The sequence below is a fragment of the Sturnus vulgaris genome, chromosome Z (assembly GCF_052056855.1).
Source record: "Sturnus vulgaris isolate bStuVul1 chromosome Z, bStuVul1.hap1, whole genome shotgun sequence".
In the NCBI taxonomy this organism is placed as follows: domain Eukaryota; kingdom Metazoa; phylum Chordata; class Aves; order Passeriformes; family Sturnidae; genus Sturnus; species Sturnus vulgaris.
Genome location: NC_142283.1, coordinates 49,471,494 through 49,492,546, shown reverse-complemented (window position 1 = coordinate 49,492,546; position 21,053 = coordinate 49,471,494). Strand labels below are relative to the sequence as shown.

The following is a 21,053-nucleotide window of genomic DNA, read 5'->3' as shown; positions in this document are numbered from 1 at the left end:
TACAGCACCAACACGACTCTTAATCCATTCTTACTAGCACCTAACTGGAGAGCAAGAATATTACTCCAGTCTATTAACAGAGGCTACATATCCCTCTTGCCAACACACTCCTCAATACTATGTACTCCTTTCAGACACAGGAGAAGAACGGTGGATAGGATTTAGATCCCAGTCCTAAAGGCCAGCCACCCAGACTGCCTCCGCACAAAGTCACATAAGACAGGTTCCACCTGTGAATCTCTCCATATTCTTTAATTCCCTACATCTGCACTGCCATGCTTTTCTTCTCAGTGGAGGAAAGGCAACACGGGAACAAGGAGAGTTAGAAGATCAAAAGATGAGCTTAAAGATAAACACCAAACATAATATAAAGCACAACAAAAAGAGTACTCTGGAGTTTTGTTCCAGCTTTTCTGCATTGTCAAAAGCAGTTTCATTGTACAAATCATTTGATCAAAGATGCATTGAATAAGGTCTTGCTCCACAGCTTTTCCCCTCTGCCTGAGGAAAGAGAGCTTGAATGATAAACTGTAACATAACAATTCAGTGCTTCATCAACAGTTTTTGAGATGGTTTTAATGACCAAAAATTTAAAACCCCCAAATATGGAGAAATGCTTCTGGACAAAAGAGCATAAATTAAAACTAGTATCTTCAGAGGCTTTAAAATAATCTTCAGGTACTAGATATTGTCTGTTTACAACAACTTTAGGAAATAACAGAATCTCACCATGGACGAAGTAGTTCCAGTGCTTCAGAGAACTTATTGTTTAGAAATAAGTTCAATGCCATTGAACATTCTTCAAGAGCACACTTGAGATCCATCTTGGATGCCCTAGAAAACAGATTCTTAGTTTACTCAAACTGTAAATATAAATAACAACAAGTCTTTTTCTTATGCAACACAGAAGGTCTTTTGTAGTGATTTTGTTTTATTTTGTTTTCAAAATTTAGTTTTTCTGAACCAAAACATATACTTAACAATTTATTTATGTTAAATAAGCAGAGGGTGCACCTGTGTAAGTCATGTTTATGGTTTTTGTCCTCCTAATCTTACCAGAGAAATTCTCAACTTATCACTGTGTCCAAGCTCTCTGTCTTTCCCATCAGTACAAATGCTGTTCCAGACTCTATTCATATCAGAATCTCAAGGGGTCACAAGATAGTATTTTCATCCAAAAAAGCAGAAAACAGACCACAAATAATCCTGTCAAAAATCTGTAGATATTCCAATAGCTTTTGTTCATCCTAAATCACTTCAAGTAAAAGCACCTGCACTTGCTTAAGCAGAAGCCATCTCAACAAACCCATTCTTTGGCCAGTTCTGCCTGAAATACTCAGGAGCATATATTCACAAATTATTCCATGGGCTGAACTGGGGACAAGCTGATAATCATGGTAGTGACATACAGCTGGAAGCTACACAGCCACCAGCGTGCACAGCTGGATCTTGAAAAGATAATCTCTCTACAGCTTTAAAACAACAGGTTTAAACTAGATAATGGGCTTTCTCCAAGTAAGGTTAAGCAGTGGTAAGCAACAGATCATGCCAATGAGATAAATATTTAAGTACTGACCAGAAGAGAAGAACTCTAAAGAAGGAATTTAAGAAGAGAACAACAGAGGAGTGCAGCTGCTCTAAATCTAAGAGTAACACACACAAAACAAACAGACGTGGACAGGGGGCTTTTTTGCCCTCAAAAGCGTTAAAAACTAAAAAAATATTTGCTTACAAAGACCAAAATTTTAAACCACTCAATTTTATTAGCTAATTCCAGGAACACCATCTGCTAGGAAAAAAATGCCAAATAAATATTTTTTGGCTAGATCTAAAGGCTGATTTTTTCCTAGTACGCAAGCAAGGACCTGAGTTAGTCCCTCAATAACTCATCATCTCTACCCTCTATGTGTTCCCATGCTTCTATATCCTCTTTTCACATTTGTGTTTATGAAACTTTCATGTGGTCCATGCCTAGTTAGATTATTCATTCCATTTGTTCTGCCTTTTCTGCTAGGAAGAATGGGTTAGTTGCTTTCAAAAGCTTTTCAAGAAGGTAAAAAAAAAAAGGGTGGGAGGAGAGTGGGGACGGGACATTTTTTTGTTCCTTTATATACCAGATTGGCACTGGTTATCTTTAATGCAAAATATAAAAACCTGTACCACTACCACCGCATCAGTAACTGAAGTTCACATCTACTAGATAGCAAGAATGAGTTTTTATTTTTTCATACTTGCACACTAAAATTATTTTGTGACTAGCACTGAAGCAGTGGCCTGTTCCAAGTCTCTTCCTATACAAATGCCAGGGTCCATACTATGGTGTGTGGAATCTTCAAAATTACAGAGGACAAATGGCGCTCTTGGTCCTCTCCCCCTTGCAGGCTAACTAACTTTGTGGTGGGCCAAGAACTCTGTCAACTACGGGAAAAGAAAAAAACTTATGTGAGGCAATGGCAATACTTCACAGTATGGAGAATACGAACAGTCATCTGAAGTCAAGAGAGGGAAGAGAATGGCAAGCAAGACATGCATAACCACACAGTTCATAAAACAATCTGAGGGAAGGCAGATCACTTGTAACTACAAGTAATTTAACAACTGATGATAGCTTTATATACTTGGTTTTGAAGTATTTGTGTTCAGCCTTAAAAGAGCATGCTTCTCATGTGAGAAGCAACAGCAGAGAAATAGCATTAAAGTACTCCAACACCGTAGCACTTTCCTGAAGGCAAGGAGCAAGGTGTTAGGGCAATGTTTTGTTTCCAACTGCTTTACTAAGCCTCATCTTAGTGAGGCGAAATACAATGTGTATGTACTTGTATTTCATAAATCTGCACACTTCCCAGCCCGCAATCAGGAAGTGCTGGAATTTCCCCTGGACTGAAAATCTGATCTTTATTTGATTTAAACACACCCACGGACATGACAGCATTTTAGCTAGAGGTGTGGATGGTATGCCATCAAGCTCCCAAATCCCATCATACAACTAGTTCTAGCATCACCACAGTACATATCAGTATTTGCAAAATGATTCCATAAACAGGGTCCTTAAGCAACCTGGCATCATGACAAAACTGTGTTTTCCCAGTTAAATGGGTAAGCAGCAGATTGCTCCAGCATCTGGCTATTATGTTTTTTCCCCTCTATTACAGACTATTTCCCCCTGATGCTGCCTATATGTGACCAAAGTCTGTAGACAATGCAAACAGTATTCCTTAAGTTAATGTATTTACTGTTCCCTGCATCAAGCACGCTTATGAAGTTACTCTGCCACTACAAATATACAACTTGGCAAGCTAGTTTTCTCAAACTGTTATTTCTGATAAGTGAATCACATTCTCTACCAGTGAATTCCTCATTCCTGTTTCATGACTCTTCACGTACATTTTCTACTGTTTTCCTACATCCTGCAGCAGAGGAACTTAACCAGAAGGATTCATTTCAACTCAGATTCATAACTTGATACCAGAATAGTCAAAAGAAAGGAGCACACTGACTCAGAAGCAACCTGGCTATCTTTCCTGGCATTTCTGTGCAGGCGCTCAGAATAAGCACATTTCCTCTTCTACTCCAAAACATCACACACCAGTTTCTACAGCAAGTTACCAGGCTGACGAACAGTTCAGTCAGTAACACTGACTCTCACTCTCTTTCTGACTCATGTTGTTTTCCTTCTTATTTTTTTTCTCTACCTCTACATAGTTTTCCTGGAATGGACAAGAACTTTTTACATTTTACCACACTAGACAAGCTTATTCTTTAATTTACCTCAGAGGAGATTAAATTAACACTGTGATATTATTATGGATTTTACACATAGTGATATTACTATGCATTTTACACCTGGTGTCATGGTTTATCCGCAGCTGACAGCCAAGCCCCATACAGCCGCTCACTCTCTCCCCCACCAGTGGGATAAGGGAAAGAATCAGAAGAGTATAGAGTAGAAAACTCAGGGGTTGAGATAAAGACAGTTTAATAGGGAAAGCAAAAACCACACACACAAGCAGAACAAAACAAGGAACTAATTCACTGCTTCCCATGGGCAAGCAGGTGTTCAGCCATCTCCATGACAGCAGGGGCCCCTATCACAGGTAATAGAGACTTGAGAAGACAAACAGCATCACTATAAATGTCCACTCTTCCTTCCTTCCACTTTTCCCCCCAACTTTATATACTGAGCATGATGTCATATGGTATGGAACATTCCTCTGGGGCACAATTTGGTTCACCTGCCTCTGCTAGTCTCTTCCCAATCTCTCACACAGACAGTCTCCTCACCAGTGTCATTACATGACATGCAGAAAAGACCTTGCTTGCATGTAAGCCCTGATCAGCAATACAAAAACATCTCAGTATTATCAACCCCATGTTCAGCACAAATCCAAAACAGCCCCATACCAGCCACTGTGAAGAAGGCTAACTCTACCCTATCCAAAGCTAACACTTATCCACCTGTTATTCCATACCCTTTATGTCACACCAAGTTTCACGCTTCCCAGTATCCCACCACCTTCCCTACTTATCTGTTTTGATAGATAGACAGACACGATTATGGTCCCTTAGTCTCTGGAACACCTCTGTCAAATGTTCATAAAAGGCCCACAAAAAAATGTTTGTCAAATCCATGCATTCTATGACTTTGGCCTTCAACCTTGGTAATAGCCTTTCTAACCAGGCAGCAATGTCTTGCCACAACTTAGCAGCCTAGATGGGCTCACCCCTAGGTTGCCAGTTATTCTGCTTCCATCACTGCCACCACCACCCCAAGGGCTACCATTCATGAATCAGTACAGAGGTAAAAAAAAAGGCATTGGCCATTTCTCTCCTTCAGCAATGTCTAAGGCCAATTGGATAGCTTTCAGCTCTGCATATTGACTCAATGCATGTTCTCCTCCAGAAATTTCTGTTACTTGTCGTAGGGGACTCCATACAGCTGCTTTCCCACAAGACAGAAGTATTCATCAATAAACAAAGCATATTGTTTCTCAGTTTCTGAAAATTTTTTGAGTAGTGGGGTCTCTTCAGCACAAGCCCAGTGACATTCCAAAAATCTTTGCCTTCTGGCCAGTCAATGATTAAATCTAAGTTTCCTGACAACAATGGTTTCCTATCCAAACTCTTTATGAGATCAGTGCACCCCCGTTACTCCATGTAACATCTGCTGCACAATGTGTAGAGCAGACCCTCCCCTGAGCATTCAACTCAACACAGGTAACCGTGGTGTCAGAAGCTGTGTTTCAGCACCAATCATCTCTGAAGCAGCTCAGACACTTTGAAAGCTGCCAGTATCTCTGTTTCAGTTACAGTATAGTGGGCTTCAGATCCTCTGTATGCTCAGCTCCAAAAACCTAAAGGTCAGCCTCTGGTGTCTTCTGCCCGAGTCTCCAGGTAGGTCCATTCTTTCCAGCTGCAATGAAAAGCAAATTTTTTACATCTTGCCCGTTCAGACTGGCCCAAGGGCTACAGCATGAACTATTTCCTACTTGATTTGTTCAATTGTTGCCACTCATGGGGCTTTCTGAAATCATTCTTCTTCCAGATAACTTGATAGAGAGGCCTTACAATTAGGCTTCGAATTGGAATGTGCATTCTCTAAAATCCCACAACACCTAGAAATCTTGTGTCTTTTTCTTGTTAGGTTGTGGAGTTATCTGTTATCTTAATAACAACCATTGGGTTCTGACAGTGTCCATCTTGACATTTGATTCCTAAAAGTTGGATCTCTGTGTAGGTCCCTTTATTTTATTCTGTTTTATGACAAAACCAACTTTTAAAAGGATTGGATTATTTTCTTCCTTTTCTCAAAAACTTCTTCTGCTGTATTTTCTCACAAAGTGGTATCATTAACACATTACAAGTATTCCAGAGCTTTACCTTGTTCCAGTCTTCATCAGTCCGCGGCAGATGATACTGCTGTTGTGTTGTTATCACTTCCTTTGGCAGTAGAGTGCAGGCCACAGTTTGCTTTTGTTTGGAGCTGTGTCCATAGTATCTGGAATCTACTACTGGTGGGAAGGAAACACAGCTGTATCATCATGTACCACGGACTGATGAATGCGGCACCACGTGGCTGCCTTTGATTCCAGCTCATACAGAAGTTTCAATATGTCCAGTACACCAGGACTCAGAGGTGGTGTGACTTCGTTCAGGCCACAGTAGTTTACTATCAGCTCCACTCTCCACTGGATTTTCATACTGGCCATAGGGGGCTGTTAAACAGTAAGAAGGTCTTGCTGATCACTCCTTGGCTCTCTATGTGACAAATTAGTTTATAAATGGGAATTACAGTCTAGATTGTGAGACACTGCTTCTGATGCACTGTTGTGGTGGCAACTGGCACCTGCTCTTCTTCAGCCCCAGAACAAAAGGGACATCTGAAACTTCCTCCATTTAAAGGGCAGGTATACTGAAAACCCACCAATAACCTTTTGAATCCTTGAATATCCTCTGAGATAGTCTATACGAAGGATGAACGGAGCCTCTGCTCCCATTCAGATAGGGTAATCCTGCCACTCATGCCAGTTAGGCTTGTCTCTGCCTCCAATACTGACAGCTGTTTGGATCCCTCTGTCACCCCAGAAATCCAAATGGATTCCATCCCTATGTAGCTAGATGACATTAGGGTACACTGTGCACCAGTGTCTACTAAAGCCTTGTACTCCTGTGGGGCTGCTGTGCCAGGCCATCAAATCCACACAGTCCAATAAACCTGGTAATTTCTCTTCTCCCCCCCAGGTGGAATCAGGGACCCTCTAATATTGGCCATGATGTTCCCCACTAATATCTTACAAAAATGGACTACTACTTCTATCCATAGAGTCAGTAGTATGAAAAACCATTCATTGGAGACTGGAGCAGCAACTTTCCAGGCAAAACTTCCAGTTATGGTTGTTTTTCTCTGCAATTCCCACACCAGCGCATCTAGAATTGAGGTACTGCCATTCATCCCACTTCCTTGTATCATCTTCATGGTATTGGAGGTAAAACTGTAGGGTAGCCTGTGGTGTGTATCTTCTATATCCTCTCTCTTGAGGAAAAGGATACTTGCTGTCAGTTATTGAAATACAGGCCCACACAGATGGGGAGTATGACATATTCCCTCTGAACTGCTGGAGCTTCTGAGTCAGCTCATTGGTTAGCATCTCCATAGATGCAATGACAGAGGAAGGAATACTGTCTTCATATTATCCGAGTAGCCAAATTGCTTCAACTGCTGTTGGTGGTGCATCAAATTTCCATATTTTCATACTTCCAGGAAATACTGTTGTCAAGTGGTTTCATGTGCCCTTGCTGCACTCTGTAGAAATTTCTGCTACATAGGTAATGGACACAAGATGTGGTCTGGATCTGTGGGGACCCAGGCATTGTCCACATCAAAATACATCATTTATTGAATAGCTAATTCCCTTAGGAATTGAGTCAGTTTCTCTATTGCAGTCCATCTGCCTAAATTACATGGAATATCATCTCTACAGGGATACCTTTCCCCCTCATACATGATAAGAATCACCTCCAGAGACTAAAGACTTGTGTCTTTTTCCCCATTGCTTTGTCAATGTCTGGGTCCTTAGCAGGTGATCCCAGTCTGGCTTCCTTACCCTCTCATTCCACACTGTTGGCTCCATTGTCCCACCAGCAGACTAGCCAGGCAGTAATACACTCACAGATGACTGCTGAAATCTTTTTGTTGTCTCCCAGAGCTCACTCAGGGATAGGGATCAACACGTCTCTTCCATCTCCTCTTCTAGTTCCTGTGATGGCCTTGATAATGGCTCTGAACCTTGTGATGGTTCTGCTTCATCATCTTCACTCTCCTTATCCTTGACTGTTCTTGCTAAAGCATTTTGACTGGGTGATTTTCATGTACATTTCTTCTGCTTCTGTGCAGGGGCCACTGACACCAGCCCATGTTGATTCTCTGCTTCAGTGGTTACAGTGGCAGTGCCACAGTTGATGGGAATGGAAAAGTCACAGTGTCTTTCAGGTGGCTGGAGCAGCTGCAGGGTCTGCTGTCGTCTCACTTTCATATTTAGAGACCTTCTTTTCCTCCTGCAGGTACTAAGCAGTGCTGAACATCATGACAGGACAACTTTTTTCAATATTTTATAGTTTTTCCGGATTCTGTACTTGTTCAGGAGTAAGGTGCAAGCACACTCAAAGTGCTTACTGCCCTAGGTACTGGCCCATACGACAGCCTGCCATTCTCAGTTATCCAGCTTTTGTGCAGATCTCTGAGGAATGTTATTACAGGAAGGAAAAAAGGAGGAGAAAAAGATATAGGAAGATATCTCCTCTATAGGTTGCTCCTCTGAAGAACAAAAACCAAAGACGTGAGTATTAATTGCTCACAGTAGGTGACTCCCAAAGCCCACAGGTGCCTGCAATACTGAATATAGTCATACCAGATTGGTAACCAGCAACACTATCATGTGATAAGCCTATCCCATACAATACACCACACACAGCATGTACTGCGAGTCAGGAATTATTGCTATAAAACTGACAAAAAAATCACAAGAATGAGAGCAAATAAATCCACATTGTAACCAGCAACTATTAAACTAATAAAATGAATGTTAATAACAATTTTATTTTAACACTCACTAGTCAGATCTGTCCTCATCTCAACCCTCTGTGCCCCACACTGGGGGCTAAAAGAGACTCTTGTGGTTTAACCCCAGTCGACAGCCAAGCCACATTCAGCTACTCACTCACTCCCACACTGGGTGTGGTATCAGGGAGGGAATTGGAAGGGTAAAAGCTAGAAAATTTGTGGGTTGAGGTAATGGCAATTTGATTGGGAAAACAAAAGCTGTACAGACAAGCAAAGCAAAACAAGGAATCAACTCAACTGCTTCCCATGGGCAGGCAGGTGTTCAGCCATCTCCAGGATAGCAGGGTCTCACCATACATAACAGTGGCATGAAAAGACAAACACTGTCATTCTGAATGTCCCTCCCTTCTTCCTTCTTCCCCCACTTTACATACTGAGCATGATGTCATATGGTCTGGAAAATCCCTTTGGCCAGTTTGGGTCACCTGAATTGCAGAATCACATAGAATTAACTAGGTTCGAAAAGGCCTTGGAGATCATCAAGTCCAATGATCAAACACCACTGTGTCAGCTCGACCATGGCACTAAATGTCACATCCAGTCTTGATTCCTAAACACCTCCATGGAGGGTGATTCCACAACCTTCCTGGGCAACCCACTTCAATGCCAAGTCATTCTTTCTTGGCAAGAAATTCTTCCTAATATCCAACCCAGACTTCCCCTGGTGCAGCTTAGGACTATGTCCTCTTGTCATGTCACTGGTTGTCTGTGGGAAGAGCCACACCACATAGAACTTGTGCTCCAGATCTTTCATCAACTCCACTGCCATCTTCTTAACACACTCCAACATCTTTCCTGAACTGAGGGGCCCAGCACTGGACACAGCTCTGAAAGCGTGGCCTCACCAGTGCAGAGTACAGGGAGACAATCCTGCTGGCCATCCTATTCTGGTACAGGCCAGGATGTTTTCCTGGCCCCCTGAACAGCTGGCTCATGTTTGGCTACTGCCAATCACCTCCCCCAAGTCCATTTCTGCCTGGCCACTGTCCAGTCTCTCTGCCCCAGCCTGGAGTGCTGCATGGGACACTGACTCTTGAGGCCAAAGTGCAGGACCTGGCACTTGGCCTTGTTAAACCTCGTTTTGTTGCACTTGGCCCATCAATCCAGCCTGACCACGTCCCTCTGCAGAGCTTTTCTTCCCTCCAGCAGATCAACATTTCTGCCCAGCTTGGGGTCATTTGCAAATTTGCTAATGGTAGACTTGATATCCTCATCCGGATCATCAATAAAGATATTAAACAGGACTGGGCCCAACACAGACCCCTGTGGACACCCCTAGTGAGCAGCCACTGCTGGATGCAGCACCATTCTCCACTCTCTGGGCCCGGCCATGCAGCCAGTTCTTAACCCAGCACAGAGAGCTCCTGTCCAAGCTGTGAGCTGCCAGCTTTTACAGGAGTGTGCTGTGCCACACAGTGCCAAAGGCTTTGCTGAAATGCAGGTACACAACATCCACAGCCTTTCCTGCATCCACCAGCTGGGTCACCTGGTTGTAAAAGCAGACCAGGCTAGTCAGGCAGGACCTGCACCTCTGAAATCCACGCTGGCTGTCCCTGTTGTGTGCCCTCCCAATCTCCCATTCCCCCCCAGCCTCCTCACCATTGCGGCATTACAGAAGGCAGAAAAGGCCTCAACTCTGTGTAAGCCCTGCTCACCAGGTACAAAAACATCTCTGTATTCCTCTCACTACTATTTCAAACTTCTTTTAGGTAAAAAGAGGAAATGTGAATTCCAGCAATAGTTTGTGTACCTTGAGCTTGGTGCTAAACTACTCATGCAATTATTCCAACTCAGTGGGGGGTATACTGCTGTTAATTATTAGCAACTTTAAGTAGGTTCTTCTAACAAACTACTTGGAACCACAATGGAAAGCATATGAATACAACTTGAAAGCCCCAGATATATTGGAATATTCATTTAGTATGACAATCCTCAAGCTGTACACAGAACAAGGACATTATGAATTTAAAATGTCAGAACAGTTTACAGCTTCTTTCCTTTTTTCTCCCTCTACAGATTAATATAAAAAGGGAGCATAACTCCTAGCCTAAAACAAAGGAAAAGTCACTTTGCAAGTATTTAATAGTTATGTAAACATGAGTAATGAGTTAGGCAACGACATCTATCTCTCTACATCATGGTTCATTTTAAGAGTATTCCTGAAAGGCCGTTATATAGCTAAAGTTAAACATTAACTTGGTATATGGGTCTTCGTATTTGCAGAAGATCTAGTAAGCTTTTAGCAATCACTGCAGGTGAAGTGATTTACCAACTCTTCTCTTGGAAAGGGATTCAGGAGTTAGAAATATGAGAACTGCAGGAAAAAAAGTATCTGTAGTCCACCAATGCTTTCTGCCTTTTATACTAAATTGGGACTGAGTCCCACATTACTTTATTAACATCAGCTAGACTCAAATGTTCAAGCAACACTTACCATGAATAGTGATTGTAGAATTTAGTTTTTAAATTTCTAAAACATTTTGTTGACTCTTTTTACAACACAGCCAAAATAATCAGCCTTATCTGATAAAAAACATTGAATTGGTTCTGATCAGCTATTTTTATCAATGGAAGTCTCACTACAGTTACCGGAAAACACTTGTAATTATTAGTGGGAATAAAGCAAAATTGTAAGTAATAAAGACCACAAAAAATGTAACTAGCAAAAACAGTTTTAATATACTCATATTAAGATGCAAAACTGACACAAACTAAAGCACTAAAAATAAGGTCCTCTAAAAAATGCAGGGGGTATGGAGACAGTGCTGTTTTGGGTATAAGTATTATGAAAACAAGATGCATTACAATTAAGATAACATTTTCCCTCAACATAAATACTTTAGGAAACAAGCAATCCTTAACATTTACAGAAACTTAATCAGAAGAAAAGCATTTTAGAGGCATTTACTTCCATAAACTTAAATAAAAATCACATGTGTGGACTACAGTATCGACAGGTAAGGCACCACGAAGCTGCAGTACTCGAGTAACATTTATGCAAGCATCTGCTAGAGTATTTACTGCCAAACTAATGATGACAAAACAGCTTTAGAACGGATTACTCTCAGCTGGCTCGTCTTCTGCAAGAAGATTGTTAAGTCATCATCACTGCATGCTGTCAAAATCTTGATATTGTCACTATACAGAATGTTTATATACTTTGTGAAGTATATCTTTCTGCAGCAATGAATTGGTTCAAGAAAACTCAATATTGAACTGTTTATGTTCTACCATATAAAAAAGAGTAACTATGTTGTTGTCAGTCTTAAACAGCCATGACTTCTTAATGGCAAATAACAGCTGAGCCTCAACAGAATCTATTCCATAGTTCCATTTCCTTAGCTAGAAGGCTCCTGGTATTTTTGTACACTGCTTCCCTTCAACTTTACTGATCCCTTGGAATGTCCAGTAACAGTGGTAATTTTACAAATTTTACAGCTTTTTATTTGATAGGATCCCTCTTCTACTCCCTTCATGTATCAAGGGGACTATGTGCAGACCACACTATGCTTCTTCCACACATGTGGCTCTGTGCTATGTACTTCCATGTGTGCTTAGCACAAAATAAACTCAAATCTAGCCCTGTGAGGGCTGGAACCCACTGTCTCCTTAGAAGACTCTCTCCCAGCCAACACCAAAACCTGTACTAAAACTACAGTATCAAAGGTCATAGTTTACAGGTCATAGATGTATTATTCAATCATCATTTCATGTTCATGTCTTGCATAGTTTTTCATTACCAAAATGCACTCGATGTCCTCTTGGCTGGTTTTACGATGTAGCAAAGATCCAGAACATTTGAAAAACTGTTACCACCACATTACTACTCTTTTTTTAGATTCAATTGACCCAGACACCTTGCATTACTGTAGCAAAAGCCTGTTCTGGGGTCCTTCTTTTTGCTGTGTTTTAATTTTAAACTATGCTTCAGATTAGAAGCACGTCACTAGGACAAGAATACTAATATCCTTAGTTCCGTAACATTTAAAAAATCATACATTTAGAAAAATGAAATGGCTAAGGAACAGGTTCTTTCTTGTTGATTTCTGTCAGTCCTCAAACATTCAACCACTGGAAGTCCTGTCTTAGTCTACTGTTACTATGGTGTCAACGAAGTGGAAAGAGTCATCCTTTACTATGGCAGAGACACTTTCTGCCTAGCTCTGTAAAATACTAGCACAAACCCCATATATCTTATTTTCTTTGAATACTTTATCTTCCACCAACATGTGTTAATTCCTCTTGGGATTCAACACCTATGTAAGGTGTCATATTCTTTCAATAAACTTTAAGCAGAAAATGCAAACTGTGTCTGTCTGTGAGTAACAGCAAACATCTCTACCACGTTTACTTAAGGAAACACCAGTGAAGTATGGTTCTTAGTACCTAGTTAATGTCCCTTCTAATAGAGGGCATTCTCCTATGTCTGAAAAGCTTGCAGGACTGCTTATCTCCTCATGAAGATTTTTTTGATGTTTTGTCCTTGAAATATCTATTTTAAGGCTGCATTTGATGTTTTTATATGCACTGGCTGCAGCTAGCAACTGCAAAGATTTGAAATGTCCAACAGGAACTACTTTCACATTAAGACTAGCATACGTCCAGGTGTATTCACTGTATCTGAGCAACCACACAGAAAACTCAGATATTACGTCTGCTATCTGGAAATATTTCTTCAAATAGCTTTCTTCATGTTTTGAAAGCATTGGAACTCCTCATCACTAAGTTGGTAATTTGAAAAGAATATGACTTTTGCATCTTATCCCTCTCATCCATCACTCATAAACAAGCTAACAGCAATACTCGTTTTCTGTCTAATAGTGTGTCAAAATTTAGTACTGACTCCATCTTAAGGAACAGTATTATACACCACCACTTTTTAAAATTATTTGCACAGATGTAGAGTTGCAACAGAAGTTATCAAACAGAAGGTGAGACACTTGTAGGAGTACTATGTACTAACAAAGAACAGTGGTTCCACTACTTCTCATGACAAATGCCCACCAAGAGCCTCAAAAAATGAAGCAAAATAACTTGTTGCAAAACCCTGAGATATTCTGGTAGGTCTACATTTTATGTTCTAGATCTTTTAGTGAAGGATGGCTGAACACAATACAATCCACTGACACCTACAGGAAATGTTCAAAAAAGCAAATGGAAATGGCTTTTTAGTTGTGTTGGATTTTCTTATCCCTCTTAAATCTTACAAGTGAGAGACTTCTGTATGATTTGGTTTTAAATAAATACAAGGAGAAACGCATGATGTTCAGGAATAATTCCTGGATCAAATCTGAAACTAAGGAATTCTCATGAACATGAGTTATTCTGAGGGACTACTGACATATGCAAGAAACTGCACAAACACACCTCAATCTCACACTATGCTAGAGCTGGCACATGTCTTTCAGTATCTTGTTGGACAGGTACAAGGCTCAGCCTCTGAAGGGCATCAGGCAAGCCTCACGAAGCTGAATTTTGTTCTTTTGCCTATAGGCATGCTATGCATACCTCTCACCCAAAGAAAAATTCAGAAATGCAGAATCAAATTGACTATCCTGTCTCACAGCTGAACATTACTTGAAGCTAAGATATTAAAGATATATCCTTGACATTAAAGGGACCACAATATTTTGAAGTGGCAAATCACACCCAGTTTATGAATAAAGACGATTCTTACACCTTTTGTATTAGTTTGATGTAATCCTGGAGAAATATAAAATTATGTGATCAACATTTTTTTTCAATAAAAACAGAAAAACTGTTGCTAACTCTTTTACCATTTAATCTAAGACTCAGTCTTCAACATCACTTACAATCACACAACAGAAAAATGGCTGAACACCAAAAGAAAAATGCCTTAAGGCATTTGAAATTATTTGCAATTTGTATAAAGTATTTCCTATCCTAGGCTATTACCACTAATACAGAAAGCCTGAAGACTCCAGTCAACTGGTCAGTATAGTAAACAGTAACTTATTTCACCTGTGTATTAAATCCACTGGTCACACCAAAATGTGCATCATGAATGCAGAATGTTATAAGAATGCACCCATTGTTATAAGAAGCATGAATTTTTTGTAAATACAATATTTATGGTAAGCACTGAAACAAATTTCTTGCCAATGAAAGGTAGACTTCATTCCTTTGAAGGCTCCCTATCTTCACTGTTTCAGAACTTCACCAATGCAAGCAATATTATGTATGCTGAGCATTAATTAAAAAAAAAAAAAAAACAGCTGGCAGCAAAACTATGCCGTACTGTGCTAGCCAAATTTGCAAACAGGCAGAAATTACTTTAAAAGCTCACAATAATAAAATGCACCCAATATCAGGCAATTTCTGAAAAGAAAGAAAGAAACAAACAAAAATAATTTTTAAAAAACTACTAGAAAACACACAATGGATAAACACCCTCTAAATGGTCATTTAGTTTAAATCACATTAAGTTACATAGCTTGGTATTCAGGCAAAACTATCAGGGTAACACACTTCTTTTCACTTATTCCTTCCTTAAGACTTCCTTACACTGTATTTGAAATCTAATCCAGAGAGAGACAAACAGCATTTTTCTTACCCAAGCTCTTCCTTGGTACTAGCTTCCATTTGAATTTTTGGAGACACCTATCCACCCACAGAGCTGGTAATATCACATGATGCAAACACCATGGTAGAAAGCAATTCAGTTGGCGTTGCACCTTCCTCCTCAACACTACCCGACTATGAGACAGCAGCATTTAGCCAGCTAGTTGTAAATCTGTATCAGTGAACTTCTGGATCATTGCCACAATACCAATGGATCTGCCTATATAATCCTTTGAATGATCAAGCCGACTCACCACTAGGGCATTTTCCTTTCCTTTGATAGCACTGAGGGATTTGTTTCATTGTTTTGGGGTTGTTTATTGTTATTTGGTTTTGTTTACTGTTTGGGTTAGGACTTTTAAAATTATTTCTTCTCCCTCACCTTACAGCTGGGGCAGAAAAGATGATGCAGAGCAAAAAGAAACAGTAGCTAGCTGATAATACACATTTGTATAGATCAAGAGAAAGCACTGAAAACTGTTTTTCAAAAGAACAGCTGTGGAAAAGTAGTGGGAGCTGTCAGAAAAACAGTGAAAAGGGAAGAGGTAACTGAGGGAGAAAAAAGGAGGCAGCTGCTCCTATTAAAACCCCAAAATTATTGTGATAATACGCACCAAAATAAGCTGAGAATGACTTTACAGTTTTTATCTGTCACGTGACAAGGCATTGACAAAAAATAGTCAAGCAAATAGCTCTTCATAGACTACCGGAATTTCATTAAGAGAAGATTTTAATTGATCCATTGCTATACATTAACAGGTATAATGTTACATGTAATTTAACAACAAAGCAAGGGCAAGGGTGGCAAATAGAGCTCTGTCTTACAGACCAGAAGCTGGGGACAGGGGAAACATGCTAGTATTTTAGAAAAAGTGTTTGCCCTCTCTTTCTTTTTAGAGCTAGAAGTTCCAGTCTTAGCTCTTCTAAACTAAACAGATTTACCTACAGGTGACAATGTCCTATTTTAGGAGTTATTATTACTGCTCACAGAAGCAGAGATATTTGTAATGCTGTCCTACAAATGAAATGCATTAGAAGACCATCAAATAAACAAAAACTGTCTATACAAACAAAAATTCCTTCTTAGAAGTCTCATCTCATCTTGAAATTTAAGTATCAGATCACCATGTGTCAGGAGACTAATAATGTTTATTTGCTTTACATTCTGCATGTAAGTTTTGTTGTCTTCAACTTAAGAGGGGATGCACTGGACTGCCTTCTAGCCAGAAAGCAGCCCAGCACCACAGTGCTGCCTCATCTGAATCTAACAGCTGATTGCAAGAAAGTGATCAGGAGGTTTAGCTTCCAAATATTTCAATGACTGAGGGAGTGGTGAGGGATGATGCGATACGGAACTTTCCTAGTATCTGTCTTATTTAAAACATGGATTTTGCTCATCTACATATCTATAATCAATGCAGCATCTGAACACCACAAGAAAATACTGACTGGTTTATCTTTGTGTATTACTCTACACATGCAACAAAGCAATAGAATAAGGACAAAGGAAGAAAATCTAGGGAAAGTTGACCATCTGCTTGAATCTTAGTTGCCACAGGATTCAGTGCCAAGATGAAGCTCATGTTGCTGGCTCACCATCAACCCACCATTGCCAACAGAGTCCACTACTCTGAAAATAACACTAGCTAAGTTTCTAGTCCCTTTATTGTCTTATTTTTATTTTCGAAAAGAAACCTGAGCACAGCCAAATTTTCAGTTTTTGACTGATCATTATTCAGATTCCATAAGCCAATAATCAATTTATTTCAAGTCAGGTGTTTTTATCATCTGAGAAACATAAGCAGCTTTATCTGACACCAAGTTCTTCAGTTCAACAGCAAATTGCACTACACACGGACAGAAAAGTGAGACCCAAATTTCCCCTAAGGTCTCAGCCATATCGTGAAAGCAAGACATGCCAACTCCTTAGGTTACTATTTACCCACCCGAATAGGCATACATAGTTCATCTGATCACTAAAATGATTAAAAAATAATCCTGTTTAAACATATCAAGCCACTCCAGCATGAATTTGACACAAAATACATGTAAGCGTAAGAACTGCCAGCAAAACAATCAGATCACAGGAATTTAGTATTGACCACAGTCTGACTAAGAAGGCAGACAAAACAAATAAGTATTAGTACTGGTTTGCGGGTAGAAGAAAAATCTGATTTACACTCTCCTGTTCAACACTAATAGGAATACACAGCAGTATAAAAGGTTATCAGATTTATTTAAGGAAACTCAGTGGTTAGACAGTATTTTTAGATGTAAGTTTCAACTCAGGATCGTTGCAGGTAAACTGAGAATTTACTATGTTTGAATACTCCTTATCAGACTAATAGTTTACATCAAATAATCAAGCTGAGGTCAATGCATGCAATACAGTGTACAAAAATGATCACCCGAATATGGCAGAGAGTGATACTGCCAAAACTTAATATACAGCATGCAAATACAGACAAATAGATGTCCACTATAAAAAAATACGTAATTTTGATCTGTTCAACATTTTTGCTAGAAAGTAGGTCTAAATAAGGCATGCTGACAAGAAAATAGGTTGAGAAACAGCCTCCTTGAAGAGCTAGCATATATGAATAATAAAGACAGCTCACTGACAGTTTTACATGAAATGAATAAAAATTTCATTTATCTTGCTATGGAAAAAAAGAAATAAATCATGCTGCAAGTAGGACACCAGATCAGGCCAGATGTTTATGGGACTAACACTGCGTCATGCAAATTTTGGCCCAGATCCAAAGAGACAATTAGGACACCATGATCCTAGCAAGACACTCTTCCTAAACTTCAAACCAATTTACTTGAATTTATTACATAGTGAACTTACAGCCTATGCTAGAAGCATTCTGAAATAACTAAAGTCTCTAAAAGCACTGCATTATACTAAACATTTAATACTTTGACAGCACTGCATCCCATGAAATAAATTATTTAAGTAAAAAAATTATATAACCTCAAATGGTTAAATCAGCACAGCTACCAGGATCAGAAGACACAGTCTATAAATGGGCAAAGTAGCTCTAAGTCTGATACTGTCCTTAAATTACCACATTTTAAAGAATAGCATCCCAAAATACACACCTTGCAGTGTTCAACAACCTACAGTATCTGAGCTGATTAAGCACTGACATCAGCAGAGAAGCTTCTGCTCACTAAAGCATTGTTCACCACTGCAAAGTGCAGAGGAGAAACAATCATTTCATAACCCGATTGTAAAGATATTGTTTTTCCTTTATCTTCAAGGAAATCTATATTAAAATACAATGTTTTAGGTTGACATACATTGCAAAGCAAATTTTCACAGGCAAAATCCCATAAATCTTAGTATCACATTCATGATTTCAAGGACTATTAGGCAGAGATAATGTACTTACAGGATTAATTCAGTTAACTTCAGGTATGTAAATACAGTCCTTATTTAAAAACAAGTGCTGCTTCTTTCACTCTTTTTCCACCGTGTGCACACACACAAAAAAAAAAAAAAAAAAAAAAAAAAAGCAAAAAGACAAAAAAGCATAAAAAGAGAAGTGATTCTGTTTTATTTCTCAATATCCATGAGGTTTCATTAATGAGTTATCAAGCAAAGAGAATAAAAGTTTCCATGCCAGCAGCTGGCAATAGAGGCACTCTCCATAGCCGAATTCAAAAGAAATGTCAGTGAGAGTGGCAGCAGCTACAGTCAATGCTGGAAGCTGATGCCTCTGCAGGAAGAGGATGCTGGGAGATTCTCCCAATCTGTGCTGCAGCCTAATTCTAATCCATCACTCCTAACTGCAAGGGGAAAATGGATACACGAGGAACGCAAAGTAATTTATATTTAAAAAAATAAAAGGAGTCACCTTAGTATTTCCTGAATATAAAAAAAGAAGCCACAATTAAAGTCAGACAGAAAAGTATGCTAATGAAACTGCAGTAAAGTATGTTACAGCAACTGCAGGAAAACTAGATCAAATACATGAGAGTTGATAGCAAGCAACACTGAAGAAAAATAACTAGCTCACGTTTGACTTTTTTATCTGACAGTACTCAAACATCACTTTTTTTTTAAATTAACCCTTCTACATTTTTTTTTAGGCTAAAGTTCCACACAGAGAGTTCTAACACAGAGAGCTGTTAAACAGTCCTCTTCATGAATATCAGCTGCAATAGAATAAAGCAGGAGTCAAAAGCACAATAGCTACAACATAGCTTTCATCCCCTTGGTCTAATCTCTCTATATGAGAAATGATGAAAGCTCAGTACATGGGAGCTCAGCAGCAGAAAATTAAACTATGTCCTCCACTATTACCTTCAAAAGGTATTCCTTAAAGCTGTACCAAATGGACTAATAGCACTTATTTCCAGTTACGTTTACTGTTATGGACTGAGATCTACTCACAAAAATGTCTCAAACAAATCTTTCAAAGCAAAATGCAGGAAACCACAGGTTTGCACTTACTTATTTCAGCTGCGTGCTAGGTAGTATCAGCAGCAATAATTCAAACCAATTTATTTAAACAATTTACTTTTGTTAAAACATTTGTACTTGTAATGTACTGGGGAAGAATTGCACAGTATTTCATACAACACTTGTGGGAACCAAGGGCTATGATCAGTTAAAGAAGATTTATGAAATCTTCAAAACCTTTCAAAGATATGAGATTGACACTTGTAATTTATGGACAACAGCACCTTTAAAATCAAGACATTCTACCTTTTCTATAAAATTTGACCCAGTAGTGTTAAAGACCAGGGAGTTCAGAGATACATATCCAAGTTCTTCACTACGTCATTTGAAGCAGCGCTTATATTATGCATATTATCACTTAGTATACTAACAATATTAGGGGTAGGGAAAGTAAAAGTGCCAGAATTTCTGTGACCTTGCCTATACATGAAGAGTAGACAAGTTTCAATCAAGGTTGCCCAGCCGCATAGAAGTCAACTCAATTTCCCCACAAAACATACAGTGTTCTGTTTTTAATGCAGCATACATTTCAGACAGTCCAGACTTGATGGCTCAGAAACTATTTTCTAGAAAAAGCTGAAAAAGTCAGGAGAACATTTCCACAAAGCTGACAAAAGCAAGCTTTCTGACTGCAAATAACAGTCCATGTTAAAAAGCTTTCCCCTGGACTGACTTAAAGGAAAATTAACTAATACGCATTCACTACACCTTTCACTCAGATTGATTCCCAAAACACTCTACAACAGCATTTAATCATTAGGGAAGGGGTGGACATGACACAACCAAATCAAAACTATTAAAAAACAGGATTTTTTTGTTTGTTTGTTTGATAGCTTAAATAAACAAACAGGCAAATCTGGGTTTCAATCCATTCTTCTTAAAAACAATTCTACATCTCAGCATCTGACCAATTTATTAATTTTCTTCATCGATGAGTTAAAATTCATATTCCATTTTCTTATCTAAAGAACTTATATCTTAATGGTTGTACCACCAATCCAAAAGTCTACATCACTTTCCAGGTCTCAGAAGTTACTCAGAAAAGGCAATTCTTGAGCTGCAGGGCTACAGGTAGTGTTATGCAGTCTATTAAAGCACAGAACAAACATTACTTTCCTGAAAGATGTCTAAAGAAAGAAAACACAGATGTGATCATGCATTCCAGCATAATATCAAGTCCAACATGATACTTAAATAAATTCCAAGAGTCTCCAGAAAGACCCCCCACCCCAAAATATGATATGACTTTAAAGCCACAATGTTAATGAATGTGTAATTAAAGAACAAACCAGTGAGCAGCAAAGAAATATTTAGGCTCAGTTAAGACAGATTTCTTTTGGTGAACATGGGATAACAGAAAAATATGCTGCGTTATCTTTCTGT

At 39.2% G+C, this 21,053-nt stretch overlaps 1 protein-coding gene across 4 annotated transcripts in view; it reads right to left on the bottom strand.

Annotated features, from left to right (window-relative positions):
- Positions 1-21,053, bottom strand: part of TTC39B (tetratricopeptide repeat domain 39B) — a 73,692-nt gene that overhangs the window by 23,834 nt on the left and 28,805 nt on the right. For 3 of the 4 annotated variants that reach the window (XM_014873818.2, XM_088155950.1, XM_088155951.1), the window contains exon 3: positions 730-834. In XM_014873818.2, the coding sequence (XP_014729304.2) occupies positions 730-834 (105 nt within the window). Of the gene's footprint in view, positions 1-729; positions 835-18,597; positions 18,904-21,053 lie in introns of those variants that run through there. The other variant, XM_088155952.1, reaches the window with a different exon arrangement.